Raw genomic sequence first — 20,723 nt, 5'->3', positions numbered from 1 at the left:
AAAAAAGGAAACTGATAAAATACCTGAAAAATGTATTTTACTTAGGGAGGAATTAGTCAGTTATATAGAAAACAAGCAAAGAAAAAAAAAAATAGCTGGGACTGAGTTAGGGGACAAAAAGTTGCAAAACAAAGGAAATATAAATTGGTATACCACATAGCTTAGTTGTAAATAACATTTACATCATCTAACAAGGACTGAATACTGATTTAACCAAAAAGAACATTATAACTATATTGGGAGGATAGAAGAAGGGAAAATGTGCATCTTGTGTAGGTGGGTGGGAGATGGCGGTGTTAATACAGCTAAATACTCATCATTGAAAAAGTCAAAAAATGGCATCTAAAATGGGGAAAAGGGCTGGGTGTGGTGGCTCACATCTGTAATCCCAACAGTTTGGGAGGCTAAGGTGGAGGACTGCTTTAGCCCAGGAGTTTGAGACCAGCCTTGATAACATAGTGAGACCTTGTCTACATAAAAAAATCAAAAACATTAGCCAGGCATGGTGGCATGCACCTGTGGTCCCAGCCACATAGGAGGCTGAGGTGGGAGGATCACCTGAGAGGTCAAGGCTTCAGTAAGCCAAGATTGTGCCACTGCACTTCAGCCTGGGTGACAGAGTGAGACCCTGTCTCAAAAAATAAATAAAAAATAATAAAATGGGATGGGCATGGAGGCTCACGCCTGTAATCCCAGCACTTTGGGACAGGCGGGCGGATCACTTGAGGTCAGGAGTTTGAGACCAGACTGGCCAACATGGTGAAACCCTGTACCTACTAAAAATACAAAAATCAGCCAAGTGTGGTGGTGGGCACCTGTAGTTCCAGCTACTGGGGAGGCTGAGGCACGAGAATCGCTTGAATACAGGAGGCAGAAGTTGTAGTGAGCTGCGATCACACCACTGTACTCCAGCCTGGGCAATAGAGCGAGACTCCATCTCAAAATAAATAAACACAATAATAATAATAATAAAATGGGAGAACCCTTGACAGAAATAGGGACATACCTACATTATTTAGAAATGTAAATAAGGCTGGGCACGGTGGCTCACGCCTGTAATCCCAGCACTTTGGGAGGCCAAGGCAGGAGGATTACTTCAGGTCAGGAGTTTGAGACCAGCCTCACCAACAACATGGTGAAACTCTGTCTCTACTAAAAATACAACAATCAGCCGGGCATGGTGGCTTGTGCCTATCGTCACAGCTATTAGGGAGGCTGAGGCAGAAGAATCACTTGAACCTGGGAGGTGAAGGTTGCAGTGAACCAAGATTGCACCACTGCACTCCAGCCTGGGTGACGGAGTGAGACTCTGTCTCAATAAAATAAAATAAAATAAAAAATAAATAAAAAAATAAATAAATACCAAAAGAAACAAATAAGTTTTAAAAAGTAGTTGTCTCTAGGAACAGAACTGGGAGTAGGAGGGATTGGTACAAACAATAGTGCTATTTGCATGTTTTGCTCAACAACCCTCTGAGGTAGATTTTATTATTAATTGTTATTTGTTATCATAATTCCAGTTCTAAGACTGCTATGAGAGTTAAATGATATGGTACCCTCATTATGTCCAGCACAGTGCCTAGCACAAAGTTAAGTTCATTATAATAATAGCTATTATCATCCACACTGAAAAGCGGAACAGACCCAAAAGGAGGAAAAAACAACATGAACACAGGGTAGAGTGAACAGCAGTTCAACTGGAATGAAGAACAACTGTAACAAGCCAAGTGTTGCAACATTGGAAGCCAGATCAGAAAGGAGTCTGAATGCTACTACCATCTTAGATTATAGATATGCATCTTTGATGAAAACCATCACAATAGTCTAGTCAGAGGCTGGCAAACTTTTTCTGTGAGGGCCAGACAGGTTGGAGTGCAGTGGTGCAATCAGGCTTCACTGCAGCCTCTGCTTCCTGGGCTCAAGCGATCCTTCCACCTCAGCCCCCTGAGTAACTGGGACCACAGGTGCACGCCACCATGCCGGGCTAATTTTTCTATTTTTGGTAGAGATATAGTTTCGACATGTTGGCCAGGCTTGTCTCAAACTCCTGGACTCAAGTGATCCACCTGCCTTGGCCTCCCAAAGTACTGGGATTACATGCATGAGCCACCATGCCTGCCTGAATATTTATCATTTCTTTGTGTTGTGAATATTCAAAATCCTCTCTTCTAGCTTTTTGAAAATATATGCTAAATTATTGTGAGCAATATTCACACTACAATGCTATAGAGCACTGAACTTATTCCTCCCTAACAGCTGTAACTTTGTATCTGTTACCTCTCCCTATTCTCCTCTCCTCACTACCCTTCCCAACCTCTAATGACCATGATTCTAGATTCTACTCTCTACTTCTATGAGCTCATTTTTTTTTAGCTTCCATATATGGGTGAGAACATGTGGTATTTATTCCAAATTTATTTTTGTACACAAAAACTCAAAATTTGTGAACCACTGCCCTGAGCGATCTCCCTCATTCCCACCATTTTAACTATTTGTGATAGCTTTACAACCTAAAATTTTATCTCCAACTCTGCCCTCTCTCCTCAACTTCAGACTTCTACAGAATTGTCTCTAGGCACCTCCACCTATATCTCATAGGCACAAACTCAACATAAACAAAATATGTTCTTCCCAAATTTACTCTTCTCTCTCTATTATCTATTTCAACTAATAGTACTACCTTTCACCCTGCAGCCCAGGTCAGAAACCTGGGATCATTTTTAACACTTCTCTCTCCTTTATTTTCAAATCCAAACATTATTGATCCTACTTCCTAAATATATTTTACCCCCAGTTATTACCATGGTCTGGTTCTCATCTTCACATTTCCAGGACTAACACAGTAACTTTCAGCCACAGGTCCTTGCCTTTTCAAATCCACACTCCACAGAGATATCTTTCTAAATACAAATTTCTTATCTCTCACTTGGATTATGGCCATATTGTACAACTGCAGGGGGCACCAGCCCCTAAAATATAGTTTCCTAACTGGTATCCCCCCGTTCTCACTGTAGCCAGAAGGATCTGATCACACTACTCCTCTTCAGTGGCTTCCCAGTATCTGCAAGATAAATTCCTGGTTCTTCACATTTCAGACAAGGCCTGCTCCACTCTAGCTACTACCAATCTCCAATCTACCATCTGCCCCTCCCACACCCACTCTCACATTTTGTGCTGCAGTTCCTTTTCTTTCTGTAGGTGTTCTGTTTGCCCAGGATGCCCTTTCTTCCCTTCATTAGCTTAGCAAGTTCCTCCTTTTCTTCAAAACTCAACTAGGGTATTTCTCCTCTGTGAAGATTCTCCTGAGTCCTCTAGGCAGAGCTCATCATCATCTCCTACAGGCTAACTCTGATTTGTGCCAGTCTGTGATCATTCCACTTTCCACCAGACTTTGAACAACTCCAGCTAACTCTTTTATCCCCTAGGCCTGGCACGGAATAGGTTGCTTGGTAGATGTTCCTGAGATTGAAATGGGCCCAAATGAGTCAAAGATGACTCTACAGTTGGAACCTGAGTAGCTAGTGGCACACATGTCTTAATCAAAAGGAGGAGGAAAATCAGAAGGAGGAATAGTTTGAGGAGAAAGGAGTGCGGGACAACAGGTCTGTAACAAACAGCTGAGCTTGAGACTGTGACAGAATATCCAAGTGGAGAGATCCAACTAGGAACTGGAAATATGATATGTAAATTCCAGGGAGAGATCAGGTGAGACTAGAGCTACAGGTTTGGGAAATGTGAAGTTATTACAGCTGATAAAATAACCAAGGGAGAAGAATAACCAAAGAGAAGAAGTCAAAGAACAACTTGTTGGAAACCATGAGGCAAGGGAAAGAAAAGACAAAACAAAGACAAAAAGAAAAGTCTGCCAAAGAAAAAGTCAAATAGGCACCAGAAGCAATGTCAGGAAAGCTACAGAAAAACAGTTTCAAGAAGGAAGGATTATATTATCTAGGAATGACAGGAAATTACTTGAGTTGAACTATAGTACACCAAGAAAAAAAATTATGGAGATTAGCTTTTCACTCTAAGCCACTGAAGAGTTTATTTACTTAAAGCAATCTAAATGTTGATTTCTCCTGAGCTGTAAAATTCAGGAGTTCAAACATCAAACTCTCTTCAAGTTTTCCATGTACACATCCAGCATCATCTGAGACCATAGCATACTAGTAAGGGAGATGAGTCAGTTCCCTGACTGCACAGAGACACTGAGAACAGCAGAATGAAAACAAAGTCAAGATAAGTAAAATCTGATCTGGATTATACCTGAAATAGGACCCAATTGTGCCATTTTCCCTAGCCATGGGAGAGGCTCTGGGCCAGGCTCAAAGAGAGACATCATGAGGTTTGATTTCTTCTTGCTGTCAGCTTGGGAGTAGAGCATTCCATGCCATTCAGGACTAGATGGAGAGAAGACGGAAGATCAGAAGAACATCAAGCCTGAGACTGTCAAGTTAAATAAGTCTAGCCTGTATTTTTCTCTTGAGAGACACAGGCTTCAGCTTTGAAATTAGGCACATTACTTTTACCAAAGCCAAATCCTAAACCTGAAAATGCATACTGCTCTCCCCTAATATTTCCATTCTTCTGGAACATTTATTATTATTCAGGTAAAATTATGTGGATATGGAAATCAAAAGCAGTCTTGAAAGAGAAAAAAAATCACAAAGGGTAGCAAGTAGCTGGAGAGGTGATGAGGAGGGGTAAAGACTGTGACCTATATAGGTCCTGTCAGCTGCCTCACTCAGTCACTCACAGCAGCACCAAGAGTAGCCCTTCTACCACAGGGCACAAGGCCATCATCCTGTTCTGTAAGAAAGACTCTGCCCCCAGTTTCTCAAAGGGTCCCAAATGATTCTCATATTCAAACCAGTACAAGTAGCTTGGGTGCCAAGAAATATAGCAGACTAATACCTAGTAAGATCTGCATTCTTCTTTTTGGACCAGATAATTTTAACTGTAGCAGAAATGGAGCCATGCTTCCTTTGATTAATCTTAACCTCTTGATCTAAACCAGCCAACCCCAGGTAGTGGCCAGAAAATGATCAGTGACCTCTTCTTTTCTAACAATATGTATTATAGAAAGGGAAATAGATGGTTTTGCAGATTTTGAGACTTCAGAAAATGTAAAAGCTAATGGGGTTTCCTCAGAGGGAAGGAACACAGCAGAACGATTATGAGTAGGCTCTGGAGTCAGAATGCATGGGTAAGAATCATGGCTCTTTTATTACTAGCTGTGTGACCTTGGGCAAGTTTTACAACCTCTCTAAGCCTCAGTCTCCTCATCTATAAAATAGGGATAATGCTGATACCTCCCATATAGTGTTGTTATGAGGGATTAAATGTGCAAAATACCTAGAGGAGTGCCTGGCACATAATAAAATGCTCAATGTTATCAGCATCTTTTTTTTGTTTAGTTCTATCCCCTCATTTTATAGATGAGGGGTCTGTGCATCTTGCCTAAGATCCTAAAGCAAGTTAGTAGCATTGCTATAACCAGAACCCAAGTATTCTAGATAGGATTAGAAATAGGAAAATTGAGAAAGGATATAAAATAAAAGAACATAATTAAAAGGCTCACTCCACACTTCTTCTAGGGGATGATTAAAAGAGTAGTTTAGAAGGTAATAGCAGCTGGGCACTGTGGCTCAATACCCATAATCCCAGCATTTTGGGAGGCCAAGGTGGGAGGATCCTTGAGCCCAGGAGTTCAAGACCAGTCTGGGCAATACAGTGAGACCTCACTTTTATAAATTAAAAAAAAAAAAAAAAAAAATTAGCCAGACACGGTGGTGCACACCTGGGTCCTGGCTACTTGGAAGGCGGAGATGGGAGGATTGCTTGAGCCTGGGAGGTTGAAGCTGCAGTGAGCCGTGATCATGCCACCGTACCCCTGGGGGACAGAGCAAGACCTTGACTCAAAAAAAAAAAAAAAAAAAAAGGAATGTAGTAGCAGGTGAGAAAGTGTGGCAGGAAAAGGAAAAAAGTGACAAGGACCTTTCTATTTCTTTCAGAAAAGTCTGCAAAATACTTCACTTTGTAAAATGATTTTCCCTTTCATTCAACCAAATGTAAACAAAGTCTCCTACCCTAATTGAACAATCGCTACCATTCCTTCCACTTTTAGGCTACCATGGAGCAGGACACAAAAGTTGGGTATTTTGCCTGCAATCTGATTAGCTGAATTTTCATCTTCATTGTCATCAGTGATGCCAGTACCCACCTCATCACCTTCTGTGAAAAAAAGAGATAACAGGTCAGACTGAAATTACCTACAAAAACCCCAAACCCCAATTTATACTCTTGGATGTTTCTAGCCTTTAAGGGATAGTGTAGAGTTCTAAGGGAATATTGTAACACAGGAAAAACTCATTCCAGTTTTCCAATGTCTACATAAAAGTCAGTTTCCACACATTATATGAATTCCATTTATATAAAACATCCAGAATAGGCACATTTATATACAGAGAAAGGATATTAGTGGTTATTTGGGGTAAGGGAAATGGGGAGAGGGGTCTGGGAGTCGATAAAGGGTACAGGGTTTCTTTTTGGGGTTATAAAAAAGTTCTCAAATTGATTGTGGTGATGGTTGCACAACTCTGCAAATATACTAAAACTCACAAACCACTTTAAATGGGTGAAGTATATGGTATGTGAATTACATCTCAGTAAAGCTGCTGCACACACAAAAATCCATTTTCCACAGTTCCACTAGGATGTTTAGTTAGATGCTATCTGGAAGCTTCAGGCACCCATTTAAACAGAATTAGATACAGAGATGTCAAGTATATTCATAACCAACAGGCTTAGGGCAGCACATGCATGTGAGTCCCCAAAGGTAAACAATGATTACTCTATAAGCTTCTTGACTGGATTCTCCAGGTTCTCTCACACTCTGCTGACAGATGACTCTTCCTACAATTAACTTCCCTCTGAAAATATCTATGTCTGTTCTGTTTTGTTCAAAGACTTTCTAATTCAACAGGAAGAATTTGCCCAGTTTAGCTAGACAATTCAACAGCCCTTACAACACGGCCCTATTCTGCCTTCCCATATTTTTCGTTTTCTTTTTTTCTGAGATGGAGTCTTGCTCTGTCGCTCAGGCTGGAGGGCAGTGGTGCGATCTTGGCTCACTGGAAACTCCACCCATGGGTTCATGCCATTCTCCTGCCTCAGTCTCCTGAGTAGCTGGGACTACAGGTGCCTGCCACCAATCCCGGCTAATTTTTTTTTTTTTTTTTTTTGTATTTTTAGTAGAGATGGGGTTTCACCGTGTTAGCCAGGATGGTCTCAATCTCCTGACCTCGTGATCCGCCCGCCTCAGCCTCCCAAAGTGCTGGGATTACAAGTGTGAGCCACCGTGCCCAGCCGCCTTCCTACATTTTTCTTTTCACTATTCTCCTACATAAATGGTTTATTTTGCTCAATTTCTTTTTTGGCCATTATACTGGCATGTAGAATTCCCCAGGGCCTTAGAAATAAGGGAAATCTGGCTGTTCTCTGAGAATAATAATTATCAACACAGTTGAATATATATCAAGATTATATTATACTTGATATATACTCACAGATATAATCTGTCTGTGAACATGTGATTGGTTATAGAATATCCAATACTCCAATTGAGATAACCTGGGCATAAATGGAATGTGGTCATTACTCAGTATGTGAAAACCTGACTACATACACTTCTTAGAGAAAGTTGATAAATATAAAGTGGATGGTCAGCCTAAAACAGAGAAAAAGATAATTTTAAGGGTAGAACTAGGATTTGAACCTGTAGCCAGACAGGGACCAGAGCTCCTGCTCTATACCCACCACAGCACAGTGCCACCCTTGATAAAGAGAATTTTAAAGAGCTAGAGTCTAGCATTCTCCAGAGAGATGTTGAATTTGGGGAGATGACTTAATAGTTCCTACAGATATATGCTGCAGTAAGGAGGACTCACAAGGGCCTGCATTCACCCATTCGTTCAACAATATTTACTGAGTATCTACTATGTGCTGAGCACTAGTACAACAAAGAACAGATGTGATTCTTCCCCGTATAAAGCTGTATTTGACTTGCACATTTATCAAGTGACCTTCTGATAACTACTTAAGCTTTCTCAGCATGTTACTACTAGGAAAGGCAGAGAGCCCTGGATGAGGGACTAAGCATTCTCATCTCTAAAGAGGATCTCCACTGTAAATTCACAAACCAACACACAGTAATAGGTGTCAAAATGTTTCTACCATGTAAAGCAGAATTACTTTTCTGCTATATTAGGCAATATTCCATTTTCTAAAATCCAATTCTGTAACTATTTCTTTCCCCTAAATTCTGCAAAATGGGCTATCCTACTATCTAAGATTTAAGAATAACTTTAGTTAGTAAGATGCCTCAGACATATCACTGGAATAGGAAGATAACTCACCTTTGTTAAGTGCTATAGGTAAGACCAGATGTCTGGACAGAACTGGGGGACTTGAAATATCAGCTATATCAATAAATCCCACTATTTCCAAATCTGAAATGAAGGAATCAACACAGAATTAATTCATTCTATGGAAAAGTACATTATTTTCCATGTATTAGATTTCACAAATGCACTGTTTAGGTTGGGGTTTCAAATATGATGACTGGGAAAGTTATTAGATTTCTCTATGGGGTCGTCCAATAATTTGCATTTTAAGTTGCTCAGGAAATAATGATAACTGTCATTTATTTAATGAGTTTAAGTTATATGACAAAATCTGCTAAATTTTATTTTTATAAGGTTAGGACCTCAGCCAAGGCAAAAATTGAAAGGCTAATCCCTATGTGTAGTCAGGGATGTTCAGGTCACCAAGGGGCATCATAGTCAAACACTTCCACAGCAACTACAATCAGCCTTTGAAGAATAAAGCTATTGTATTAAAAACATCTCTCTGAGAAAGAACTGTATTTTCTACAAAACTAGGGTAAGCAGTCTAAATATGACAATGATTTCTCTGCTTTATAGAAGCTGTAGTAAAGACCAAAAGTATTTGTTGAAAACCTAAAATAAATAAAAATAAATGTAACCAAAGGAACGTAAAAATTTCCATTATATAATATAAAAACTTAAAAAACAATACAAATTATAAAGAAGAAAAAGTCACTCATTCATAATCAAAGGAAATCTCTATTAATATTTTATTGATGTGCTTTTCAGTCTTTCTTCTAGATTAATACCCATATTTTCAAAAGAATTTTTAAAAATCAGAATCATGGTGAACATCTCATTTTTTTTTTTTTGAGATGGAGTTTCGCTCTTGTTGCCGAGGCTGGGGTACAATGGCGCAATCTCAGCTAACTGCAACCTCTGCCTCCCGAGTTCAAGTGATTATCCTGCCTCAGCCTCCCAAGTAGCTGGGATTACAGACATGTGCCACCACGCCTGGCTAATTTTGTATTTTTAGTAGAAACGGGGTTTCTCCATGTTGGTCAGGCTGGTCTCCTGACCTCAGGTGATCCGCCTACCTCGGCCTCCCAAAGTGCTGGGACTACAGGCGTGAGCCACTGCGCCTGGCCATACTTCTAATGTATTAGGAGTGTGCTTCTCTGGAGATTTGCTGTCCTTACCTCCCTTAGCTGAGTAATAAATTCATTAGTATAAGCAGCTAGATATTTTTCATTTGAGTAGAAAAAGGTCTACTATATTTTAAAGTAGTTTAGCTGCAAGAAAGATCTCCCACTAAGAGTTTATATGGGAAAGAAAAGACCTATTCAAATTTACTCTTCGAAAAAGGATGGGAAGGAAGTGGAATCTAACTGTTATGAAGGCAACAAGACTTTTGGTACAGCTTAACATACTGCTGTCTAGTCACAGTAGAAGCGATGGATGCCTTGCTTCTAGATAGCCAGAAGCTAAAGGCACAAAAAGCAAAAAGACTGTTCACAGTCCCTCACTCCAAAACTCCTTAAAAATCCATATACCTCAAACAATGAGCATTCACTGCACATTTAATTCTAATCATTTATTGACTGAACAATGATCTATTGGGCACCTACTAAGTGTCAGGCACTATGCTGGACATCAAGGCTGTAATGGTGACTGAAACACTGACAATATCCAACCCTAAAAGGTTTAACATGCACCTAATATTCAAGGAGTCCACCCACCAATTGGAGGCAAGTCTCCTCTCCACTGCTCCTTGCTATTTTTGACTCTTCACTTTGCCAGTCTCAGTTAAGCATAGTATTAGCAACACGAACCAGGTAAAAGCTGTGGTAACATCACTTTCTTTCAGTCATAATACAAGCAACAGGACTAGAAGAGTGCACTATATCGGATCTAAGAACTCCAAGACCATCTGGTTGATTCTCCCTACCTAGCCAATCAGAACTAGAGGAAGACTTCCCAGGGTCACATAGCAAGAGTCATACTGCAAAGTATACAAGCTAGCCCTTCTTATATGACCTTAATTATGACACTAATTAAGTCCAGTATCTCTATTAAGAATCATCTCAAAGATTTCAATGCTAGTGAATATGGCTATGATTTCCAACTCTAATAATTCGTGGTTATAATTATCTAGGATTGGAGATCAACTGATGACCTTACCATAAGAAACCAATATTCTGCCACCCCTTAGGTAATGAATCTTCCAATCCAAAGTGCTGATGACAACAGCACCCTAGTACAGGTTGAGTATCCCCTATCTGAAAATCTGAAATCCAAAATGCTCCACAATTCACAACTATTACACATGCATGAAGCTGACACAAAGCTCAAAGGAAATGCTCACTGGAGCACTTTGGATTTTTCAGATTAAGGATGCTCAATCACTAAGTAAAATGCAAATATCCCAAAACCCAAAAAAATCTGAAATCTGAAGCACTTCTGGTCCCAAGCATTTTGGGTAAGGAATACTCAACCTGTATCACAATATATATTTCTTTTTAACCTTTTTAGACAGAGAAGAGAGTAAAAGTCACAAGTTAGAAGAAAGTAAGGATAACAGAGAAACTAAGAAAGAAGTTTTTTTAAAAAGTTACCTGTGTTAATGACTTTAGGGATAGGATCAATTTCTTCATCTACAACAAAAGGTTCTGGCCTGGGGAAGACTTGCACATCAGCAGTTAGGTGGCCACACTTGAGAACAGCATGGAAAGGCGTATATGCCAGATCTATCAGTTTTCTAGAATATGAAAATTAATAGTTATAGGAAGAGTAATACGATACATATAAAGTTAATTTTTCAAGACGCAAGAGTTGTCATCCTTTCAAGTTGGTTCCAAAACTAAGATCTGACCATCTGTAAAACAGAACAAAATCTGACATTTTTGGTGAGGAAATTTCAATGCTGAAAAGCCCAAGAGCAAGTTAATTTGAAATTGCTGAGTCATTATAAGGAAGTCAGTATCTACAGGCAGTATAGATTTACTTTAAAAAGTCATTACTACCAATCACTTTATCTGAAAAATGTACAACTTGGGGAAAATGAAATGACACAGTTAGGAACAGTAAAACAGATAGTCTTTCTGGATGTCAAATTATAATACTGAATTGTAAAGAAGGCAAAAGAGCTCTAAGCATATACTCACCCAAACATAGACTGTACATTCTTCAAGCACAGGGGGCCATCAATAGTAAAAATCTGCCCTTCACCATTGTTTAAATCTATGAGACGTTCAAGGCATTCCAAGGAATCAGTGCTCTGGAGCTATAAAGCAAAACAGATGACCCTTAAAGTGGCTGGCACAAAATGCCAGATTATTATCAGCACACCAAGGTCAAAGCCATTACAATAACATAGGCAATAAATAACAGATTTTTTTTTTTTTTTTTTTTTGTGAGACGGAGTCTTGCTTTGCCGCCCAGGCTGGAGTGCAGTGGCCGGATCTCAGCTCACTGCAAGCTCCGCCTCCCGGGTTTACGCCATTCTCCTGCCTCAGCCTCCCGAGTAGCTGGGACTACAGGCACCCGCTACCTCGCCCGGCTAGTTTTTTTGTATTCTTTTTAGTAGAGACGAGGTTTCACCGTGTTAGCCAGGATGGTCTCGATCTCCTGACCTCGTGATCCGCCCGTCTCGGCCTCCCAAAGTGCTGGGATTACAGGCTTGAGCCACCGCGCCCGGCCAGATGATTTTTTTAACAGCCAATGTGAGAAGAAAATAACTACAACAATTTTGACTCAAGGTTACCAAAGAGGAATGTTACGTAAAATGACAGAGGTTGAGCTATTTCATTTAGGAGTAGTTTTGCAAAGATTCTCAGAGGTGACCACAGTTAGTATTTACACAGCATCTTTCCTCCAAAGTGTTTCTAACATCTTTTGGTGAGAACCATCATTATCTACATTTTACAGAGAGAAAAACTGAGGGGAAAAAAGGTTAAATCACTTTCCCAAATGAATGGGAAAACAAAGAATGTAAGTGTTTAATAAAACATATATCAGAATAATGTTACTTTACTCTTCTTTCAAAGTCAAAGCACACTACTGTCAACATTTCTGGTGGAATGGAGATAAGAATTCTTATATAAGGGAAATGAATAACGCCAAAAAGAACACCTTGACCCTTTATCCATCAGCAGGATGGATAACAACTCCAGCTATGTTTCCCAGATGGGGCAACACTCTGAAATTTCAAAGAACATTTGAGACCCAGAATCTTTTCAAATAAAATGACCAGCCTCAGCTGAAACCAAAGGAGTTCAATACTACAGTATATACAATATAGCACTAGTGGTATATACTGAAAAATAAACTAAGCTGTAAAATATGCCTAATCAAACTAAAAACTCAGTAAAAGGTATTACCTCCTCCAAATTCGCCATGCACATGATATATAACTTAGATGGGAAAGGAAAAGGTAGTGGAAACCTGTTGCTCTCACTTCGTTGATTTTGAGTAGCTAGGGAATGTCGTAGTGACCCTCTACCAATGCCAAGACAGCCGTCTGTCACCAGGACAACCTGTTTGTAAAAAGAGAGAGGAGGTTGTACATTAAATTACATATTTAAAGCAGTCCCATTTAGCAATGTCTTCACTGCTAGAGACGGGCACCAGGTCTGGGTACAGTTGCTCAAGCCTGTAATCCCAGTGCTTTGGGAGGTCAAGGCAGGAGGATTGCTTGAACCAAGGAGTTCGAGACCAGCCTTGACAACATAAGGAGACCCCATCTCCGCAAAAACTTAAAAAAAAAAATGAGCCAGGAGTGGTGGCATGTACCTGTGGTCCCAGCAAGTTGGGAGGCTGAGGTGGGAGGATCACTTGAGCCTGGGAGGTCAAGGCTGCAGTGAGCCGTGGTCACATCACTGTACTCCAGCCTATGCAAAGAGAGACTCTGTCTTTTTAAAACAAAACAAAACAAAAAAACAGGCCTGACATGGTGGCTCACGCCTGTAATCCCAGCACTTTGGGAAGCCAAGGCAGGCAGATAACTTGAGGCCAGGAGTTCAAGACCAGCCTAGGCAACATGGTGAAACCCTGTCTCTACAAAAAATAGAAAAATTAACTGGGCATGGTGGTGCATGCCTGCAGGCCCAGCTACTTGGGAGGCTGAGGTAGGAGGATCACTTGAGTCTGGGAAGTTGAGGCTACAGTGAGTATGCCACTGCAGTCCAGCCTGGGTGACAGAGTGAGACTCTGTTTTGAAAAACAAAACAAAACCTCAACCCGTACCCCCTGCCAAAAAAAAAAATCCAAAAAAGGGCATGAGAATATTTTGTGGGGTGCTAGACCCTCACTCTACATTATAGGATAAAGAATACTATGTCTTAGTTGTAGTAGTGGCTATACAGGTGTATACATTTGTCAAAACTCAGTGAACTGTGTACTTAAGATCAATGCATTTTACTCTACTTCATCTAATAAAATATTTTTTAAAAGCTTGCCTCTGAACACTTAAAAAAGGACAAAAACCTTCACAACCAATTCTTACTTAATTGTATTAAAACTAGAACCCCAATTCTTAGATAAGGAGTTGGTACCTAACATACCAATGTCAAATATGGAATGAAGATTCATTTCACATGTGCTCCTAGGAAGTACCAGCATAGTAGTCTGAACTTTGCCACTTTATTTTCAAAGATGACAAACTCTACGCCTGGTCAACTAAAATGACACCTGGTTCAAACATGTATTTATAAAGGCTATTTAACCAGAAATATACAAGATCTTTAAAATGCATTCTTTTTTTTTTTTTTTTTTTTTTGAGGCGGAGTCTCGCTCTGTCGCCCGGGCTGGAGTGCAGTGGCGGATCTCAGCTCACTGCAAGCTCCGCCTCCCGGGTTCACGCCATTCTCCTGCCTCAGCCTCCGAGTAGCTGGGACTACAGGCGCCCGCCACCTCGCCCGGCTAGTTTTTGTATTTTTAGTAGAGACGGGGTTTCACCGTGTTAGGCAGGATGTCTTGATCTCCTGACCTCGTGATCCGCCCGTCTCGGCCTCCCAAAGTGCTGGGATTACAGGCTTGAGCCACCGCGCCCGGCCTAAAATGCATTCTTAATCAACCTGTAATTTGAAAAAAACAATAAAATATACCAACAATGGATAGTAACTGCAAAATCATTTTCCTTTTCTTCATTGCTTCAGAATGATCCTGTGGGGGACAAACTTCCCAGGAATCCCAGGAGAGGATTATTTTTGCTCTCCCTAGCCTAGTCCGGTAACCTGATGATAATAGGCAATTAAGGCAGTTTTTTTTTTTTGTTTTTTGTTTTTGGACACGGAGTCTCATTCTGTCACCCAGGCTAGAGTGCAGTGGTGTGATCTCGGCTCACTGCACCCTCTGCCTCCCAGGTTCAAGTGATTCTCCTGCCTCAGCCTCCCGAGCAGCTGGGACTACAGGCGTGTGCCACAACACCCACCTAATTTTTGTATTTTTAGTAGAGACAGAGTTTCACCATATTGGCCAGGATGGTCTCGAACTCCTGACCTTGTGATCTGTCTGCCTCGGCCTCCCAAAGTGCTGGGATTACAGGTGTGAGCCACCGCACCCGGCCCTTAAGGCAGTATTAAGTGGTGGCACTGTGTGAAATATCAAGATTGGCACTTACTGATAAAGCCCAAGAATGCTTAGTAGAGGTCCCCTGGAAGGATGTCATCTTTTGGCATGATAGTCAATTGACTACAAGGCAATTTCCTTTTCTAGGTACCAACAATTGCTATATAATGATTTACCTCCACCAGCTTTTTCAGATGCTATGGGATAATGAAATATTTCATGAATGTCAAAATGAAATAGACTTTACTAAATAACAAAGACACAGTATAGCTGTCTAAAACCTTGGTTAAGGCTGGGTGTGGTGGCTGACAGCTGTAATCCCAGCACTTTGGGAGGCTGAGGCCAGAGGATCACTTGAGGCCAGGAGTTTGAGACCAGCCTGACAAACATGGCAAAACCCTGTCTACTAAAAATACAAAAATTAGCCGGGTGTGGTAGTGCACTTCTGTAGGGCATGGTGGCACACTCCTGTAGTCCCAGCTATTCATCAGGTGGCTGAGGCATGAGAATCATTTAAGCCCGAAGGCAGAGGTTGCAGTGAGCTGAGATCACGCCACTGCACTCCAGCCTGGGTGACACAGCAAGACTGTGTTTCAAAAAAAAATAATAATAAAGCAAATCTTGGCTAAAAATTCCACTTTTTTTTTTTTTTTTTTTTTTTAGACAGAGTCTCACTCTGTCGCCCAGGATGGAGTGCAGTGGCACGTTCTCGGCTCACTACAAACTCCGCCTCCCAGGTTAAGTGATTCTCCTACCTCAGCCTCCCGGGTAGCTAGGATTACAGGCGAACGCCATCATACCTCGCTAACTTTTGTATTTTTAGTAAAGACAGGGTTTCACCATGTTGGTCAGGCTGGTCTTTCACTCCTGACCTCAGATGATCTGCCCACCTCAGCCTCCCAAAGTGTTGGGATTACAGGTGTGAGCCATCGCACCTGGAAAAAAATTCCACATTTAACAAGTTTGTTACATAGTAACTGATTATAGAAACAATAACCAGTAACCACCACCTCTACTACAATGTTTTTTGTTTTTTTTGAGACAGTTTCTCTCTTGTTGTCCAGGCTGGAGTGCAATGGCAGGATCCCGGCTGACTGTTGCAACCTCTGCCTCCCCAGTTCAAGTGATTCTCCTGCCTTAACCTCCCGAGTAGCTGGGATTACAGGCATGTGCCACCACGTCTGGCTAATTTTTGTATTTTTACTAGAGACAGATTCAGGCTTGGCCCCTTGCCCTCAGGTTACATACAGTATATCTCAAATTCAGATTCTTCCTTTTTTCAAAAGAAGAAAATCATAAAAGTCAAAAGTCTGCATGATGTACAAGGTCTGGTTCTTAAAATCTGAATTTCTCCTCTAAAACCAAAGAAGAAATAGCAAATGAAACTGTGCTACCTGCTGGCTTTCAGTTCAGAAGATACTGACAACAAAACTTCATTTATTCACTATAAAGTTAGGAAATAAGACATTCTATATGCATGGATTTACCAAAATCAATAATAAGCTATATTATTTATTTAAGCTGAGATGCCATAAAAAGTTTTTTTATTTCTGAAAATAAATTGATCAAAAGGCATTTATTAGCTTCTTTAGCAAGTATCCACTATATTCTATAAAACAGGGTGGTTTTCACAAGAAAAAAAATGTTTTTGTTGTTTTCTAAAGGTGAATTTATTGGGATATAATTTACATGCAGTAAAATCACTCTTTTTAGTATACAGTTCTGAGTTTTGACAGTTGCATTCAGTCGTGTAACCACCCCCACAAACAAGGTAAAGAACAGTTCCAGTACGTCCCAGATTCCCTCTTGCTTCTTTTGAGTCAATTCATACCTTTCCCTGACTCCCAGGCAACTATAATCTTATTTTATTTTATTTTAATTTTATTTTTTTTTGAGACGGAGTCTCGCTCTGTCGCCCGGGCTGGAGTGCAGTGGCCAGATCTCAGCTCACTGCAAGCTCCGCCTCCCGGGTTCACGCCATTCTCCTGCCTCAGCCTCCCGAGTAGCTGGGACTACAGGCGCCCGCTACCTCGCCGGCTATTTTTTTTTTTTTTTTGTATTTTTAGTAGAGACGGGGTTTCACCGTGTTAGCCAGGATGGTCTCGATCTCCTGACCTCGTGATCCGCCCGTCTCGGCCTCCCAAAGTGCTGGGATTACAGGCTTGAGCCACCGCGCCCGGCTATTTTTTTTTTTTTTTTGAGGCGGAGTCTCGCTCTGTCGCCCGGACTGGAGTGCAGTGGCCGGATCTCAGCTCACTGCAAGCTCCGCCTCCCGGGTTTACGCCATTCTCCTGCCTCAGCCTCTGGAGTAGCTGGGACTACAGGCGCCCGCCACCTCGCCCGGCTAGTTTTTGTATTTTTAGTAGAGACGGGGTTTCACCGTGTTAGCCAGGATGGTCTCGATCTCCTGACCTCGTGATCCGCCCATCTCGGCCTCCCAAAGTGCTGGGATTACAGGCTTGAGCCACCGCGCCCGGCCTTATTTTATTTTATTTTTAAGACAGGACCTCACTATGTTGTCCAGGCTGGTCTTGAACTCCTGGGCTCAAGTTATCTTCCCACCTTGGCTTCACAAAGTACTAGGATTACAGGTGTGAGCCACCATGCCTGGCTACAATCTTTTTTGTTTTATTAAAAAATAAATACTAGTGATGCTACCAACACTACTGAGGAATCCTGTGTTTGACCCTATAATGAAAAGTCACACACCAGGGGCCAGCAAACCATGGCCCATAGGCTAAATCTGGCCCACTATCTGTTTTTGTAAATAATGTTTTATTTAAACACAGCCCTGCCCATTCATTTACTTATTATCTATGGCTCCTTTTATGCTATAATAGCAGAGCTGAGTAGTTGCCACACACACTTACGAAGCCTAAAATACAAAAAAAGCTTGCGGACTCCTGTTGTAGACTATTATGATACTTCTTTTAGCAATGTTTCTTTTTCCTTCAAAATACGCTACTACTTTTCAAAAGTATCTGTATAGAGCAAATTTCCAGTTATCTTTTTCTGCTACTACTCTGCTCTGATTTGATGCTAATGTGGCCTACTGTGGAGTCTAAGTAAAGAGCAAAAGATTTTATGTTTGTTTGTTTGTTTGTTTTTGCCACAGTCTCGCTCTGTCGCTAGGCTGGAGTGCAGTGGTGCAACCTCGGCTGACTGCAACCTCCGCCTCCTAGGCTCAAGCGATTCTCCTGCCTCAGCCTCCAGAGTAGCTGGGACTACAGGTGCATGCCGCCATGCCCAGCTAATTTCTGTATTTTTAGTAGAGATGGGGGTTTCACCATGTTGGCCAGGATGGTCTAGATCTCTTGACCTGGTGATCCATCCGCCTCGGCCTCCCAAAGTGCTGGGATTACAGGCATAAGCAACCGCGCCTGGCCAGATGTTATGTTTTATACTCCTCACTTTTAAGACAACTCAATTGAGAAGATTAAAAGTTTGCTGAATAAAGCTGGGCATAGTGGCTCACCCCTGTAATCCTGTAATCCTAGCACTTTGGGAGATGAGGTGGGTGGATCACCTGAGCCCAGGAGTTTGAGACCAGCCTGGGCAACATGGCAAAACCCGGTCTCTACAAAAAAATGTAAAAAATTAGCCAGGTGTGGTAGCATTTGCCTGTAGTCTCAGCTACTCAGGAGGCTGAAGTGGGAGAATCACCTAAGCCTGGGTGGTTGAAGCTCCAGTGAGCCATGATAGCTCCACTGCACTCTAGTCTGGGCAACAAAGTGAGACCCTGTGTCCAAAAAGAAGAAAAAAAAAAGTCTGCTGAATAACTGCATTGAGATAATGAAGACAAGCTATATTATACCGATGTTTACAATTTTATCACTCAAAATCATAATGACCCCTTCCAAGGAGTGTAGTTCAAAAATTCCACTGTGAGTCCTTTGTATTTTATATATAACATTACTAGTTTGCAATAAGTCAATTTATTAGGAGGATGCTTTCCTTAAGGCATAATTTTGCTGCTTTCTGAACGCATTAGTGTTGATTTAGTACCTTCACTTAAGAAGATACCAATAGAGTAAAACGTAGTCTGTAGAAATTACAATGCATGTTGTGTCAGAGCCTGAAGAAAATCGAAGCACCTTAGTGGTTAATGTTGTTAACTTAGGGCAATGAAAAAGAATTGATCATTACCTGGCAAGGAATTGCACCACCCCATTCTTGCTGAACGATATTGCAAACACCAACTAGTGCAGACTCCAAGCAGGTTTTATCATAATCATCCATATTACTTAGTGCTTCCTTATTGAATAAAAGATAAAATTGCTAGTTACTCTTTAGTTTTAATTAGTTATTAGAAAACAACATAAATTGTTCAAAGTATGAATGTTACACAGGGGACACTGATGTATCTGAGAGCATCAAAGCATAGCCTCTTAAAGAAAAATGCTAGAAAAGACTTCTTCAACTATTAAAGACAGTGAAAAGAATTCCATTTATTCTATCCTCTTATCAGGTAAGAGTGAACAGTCCACCAAGTTTACATCTTTATAAGCAGACCTTGAAGGAAAAAATTAAAAGGAACTTTTAAACACATCACAAAAATAATAACAAAATCTACTGAATATTAACTATGTTCTAAGTAACATCCTAGGCACTTTTATGTATTTAGCTATCACAATAAAACTATAAGGTATAGATTATTAACCCTATCTTTAAATGAAGTAATTAAAGTATAGAAAGATTAAATAACTTTCCCACGTCTCATGACTAAAGGTGGCAGAACCTGGATTTGTAAGTATGTAGTCTGACTTCAGGGTTCCTGGTCTAAAACATTACGTCTCACTCCTTATATAGCAGTTCTCTAAATATCAGAACTGCAGAACATCAGAAATCCTTAGTTTATTCACCTGTAAGAAAGTCAGCATATATACCAAAAGTTTAATATCCTTTTACAGGAAAAAAATTTAAAAAACATTTTTTTAAGTCAGTGTAATTTTTTAAAAAAAGCTTTTAAGTCACTTAAAAAATCTGAGATAATAAAAGGAATTATTTAACAAAATTTTGTTACTTGTATTAAAAAATTCAAACTGTATTGATCCTGGATTTCAAAACCACCTAACAATTGTTAAACTGTTCAGTTTAATTCCATAAACACTTCTTTTTTGTTTTTTCCCCTTCTTTTTATTAAAAATAGAGATGGGATCTTGCCATATTGCCCAGGCTGGTCTCAAACTCCTGGGCTCAAGTGATCCTCTCGCCTTGGCCTCCCAAAGTGCTGGGATTACAGGCGTGAGCCACCACACCTGGCCCATAGACACTTCTTGACTGCTCACCATGGGTAAGACACTGTGTTAGGAACTGCTGGAAATACTATCATTTAGAGATGTTGTCAGAAAGTAAATTCTGAAATAACACAGAAAACACCTTTGAAAGGTAGTATCTACCAATTAAGATTTAAAATTTTTAATTTATTGGTATTAAAATCAAAGCTATTTGTTGGAAAGGAAATCTCATTTTGAATTACTCTAGAACAAGAAAGGACTAATTTTTCATTTCCTCAAATTTTATGGGAGAGTAGAAAAAAATTAAGTGTTGAGCCTAAAGACCCTAAATTTTAGGGAATGGAGCACTACATCCTGAGATGCTCACTTTTCCACAGAGAATTCCAGAAAACCAAGAGAGGAAAATAAGGGAAAAACTCACAGCTCTAACTCATAGCTGTACCGAAGAAACAGTAGGCATTAAGACCTACTGGTTGTGAATTCTTGTTGTTTAGCTACACATATTAAGTACTAACAGACTTACTAAATAATGCCA

At 40.5% G+C, this 20,723-nt stretch overlaps 1 protein-coding gene across 4 annotated transcripts in view; it reads right to left on the bottom strand.

Moving 5' to 3' along the window:
* The window catches only part of INTS14 (integrator complex subunit 14), a 33,188-nt gene that overhangs the window by 8,505 nt on the left and 3,960 nt on the right, over window positions 1–20,723 (bottom strand). For all 4 annotated transcript variants that reach the window (XM_033189722.1, XM_033189723.1, XM_033189724.1 and 1 more), the window contains exons 3-9: window positions 19,098–19,205; window positions 12,764–12,919; window positions 11,549–11,667; window positions 11,000–11,142; window positions 8,415–8,507; window positions 6,087–6,231; window positions 4,264–4,397 (exon numbers count right to left, since the gene is read on the bottom strand). In XM_033189722.1, coding sequence (XP_033045613.1) covers window positions 4,264–4,397; window positions 6,087–6,231; window positions 8,415–8,507; window positions 11,000–11,142; window positions 11,549–11,667; window positions 12,764–12,919; window positions 19,098–19,205 — 898 coding nt within the window. The remainder of the gene's footprint in view (window positions 1–4,263; window positions 4,398–6,086; window positions 6,232–8,414; window positions 8,508–10,999; window positions 11,143–11,548; window positions 11,668–12,763; window positions 12,920–19,097; window positions 19,206–20,723) is intronic.

The sequence above is a fragment of the Trachypithecus francoisi genome, unplaced genomic scaffold (genome assembly GCF_009764315.1).
Source record: "Trachypithecus francoisi isolate TF-2019V2 unplaced genomic scaffold, Tfra_2.0 Lachesis_group3, whole genome shotgun sequence".
Classification (NCBI taxonomy): Eukaryota; Metazoa; Chordata; class Mammalia; order Primates; family Cercopithecidae; genus Trachypithecus; species Trachypithecus francoisi.
This window is presented reverse-complemented; position numbering and strand designations above follow the sequence as displayed.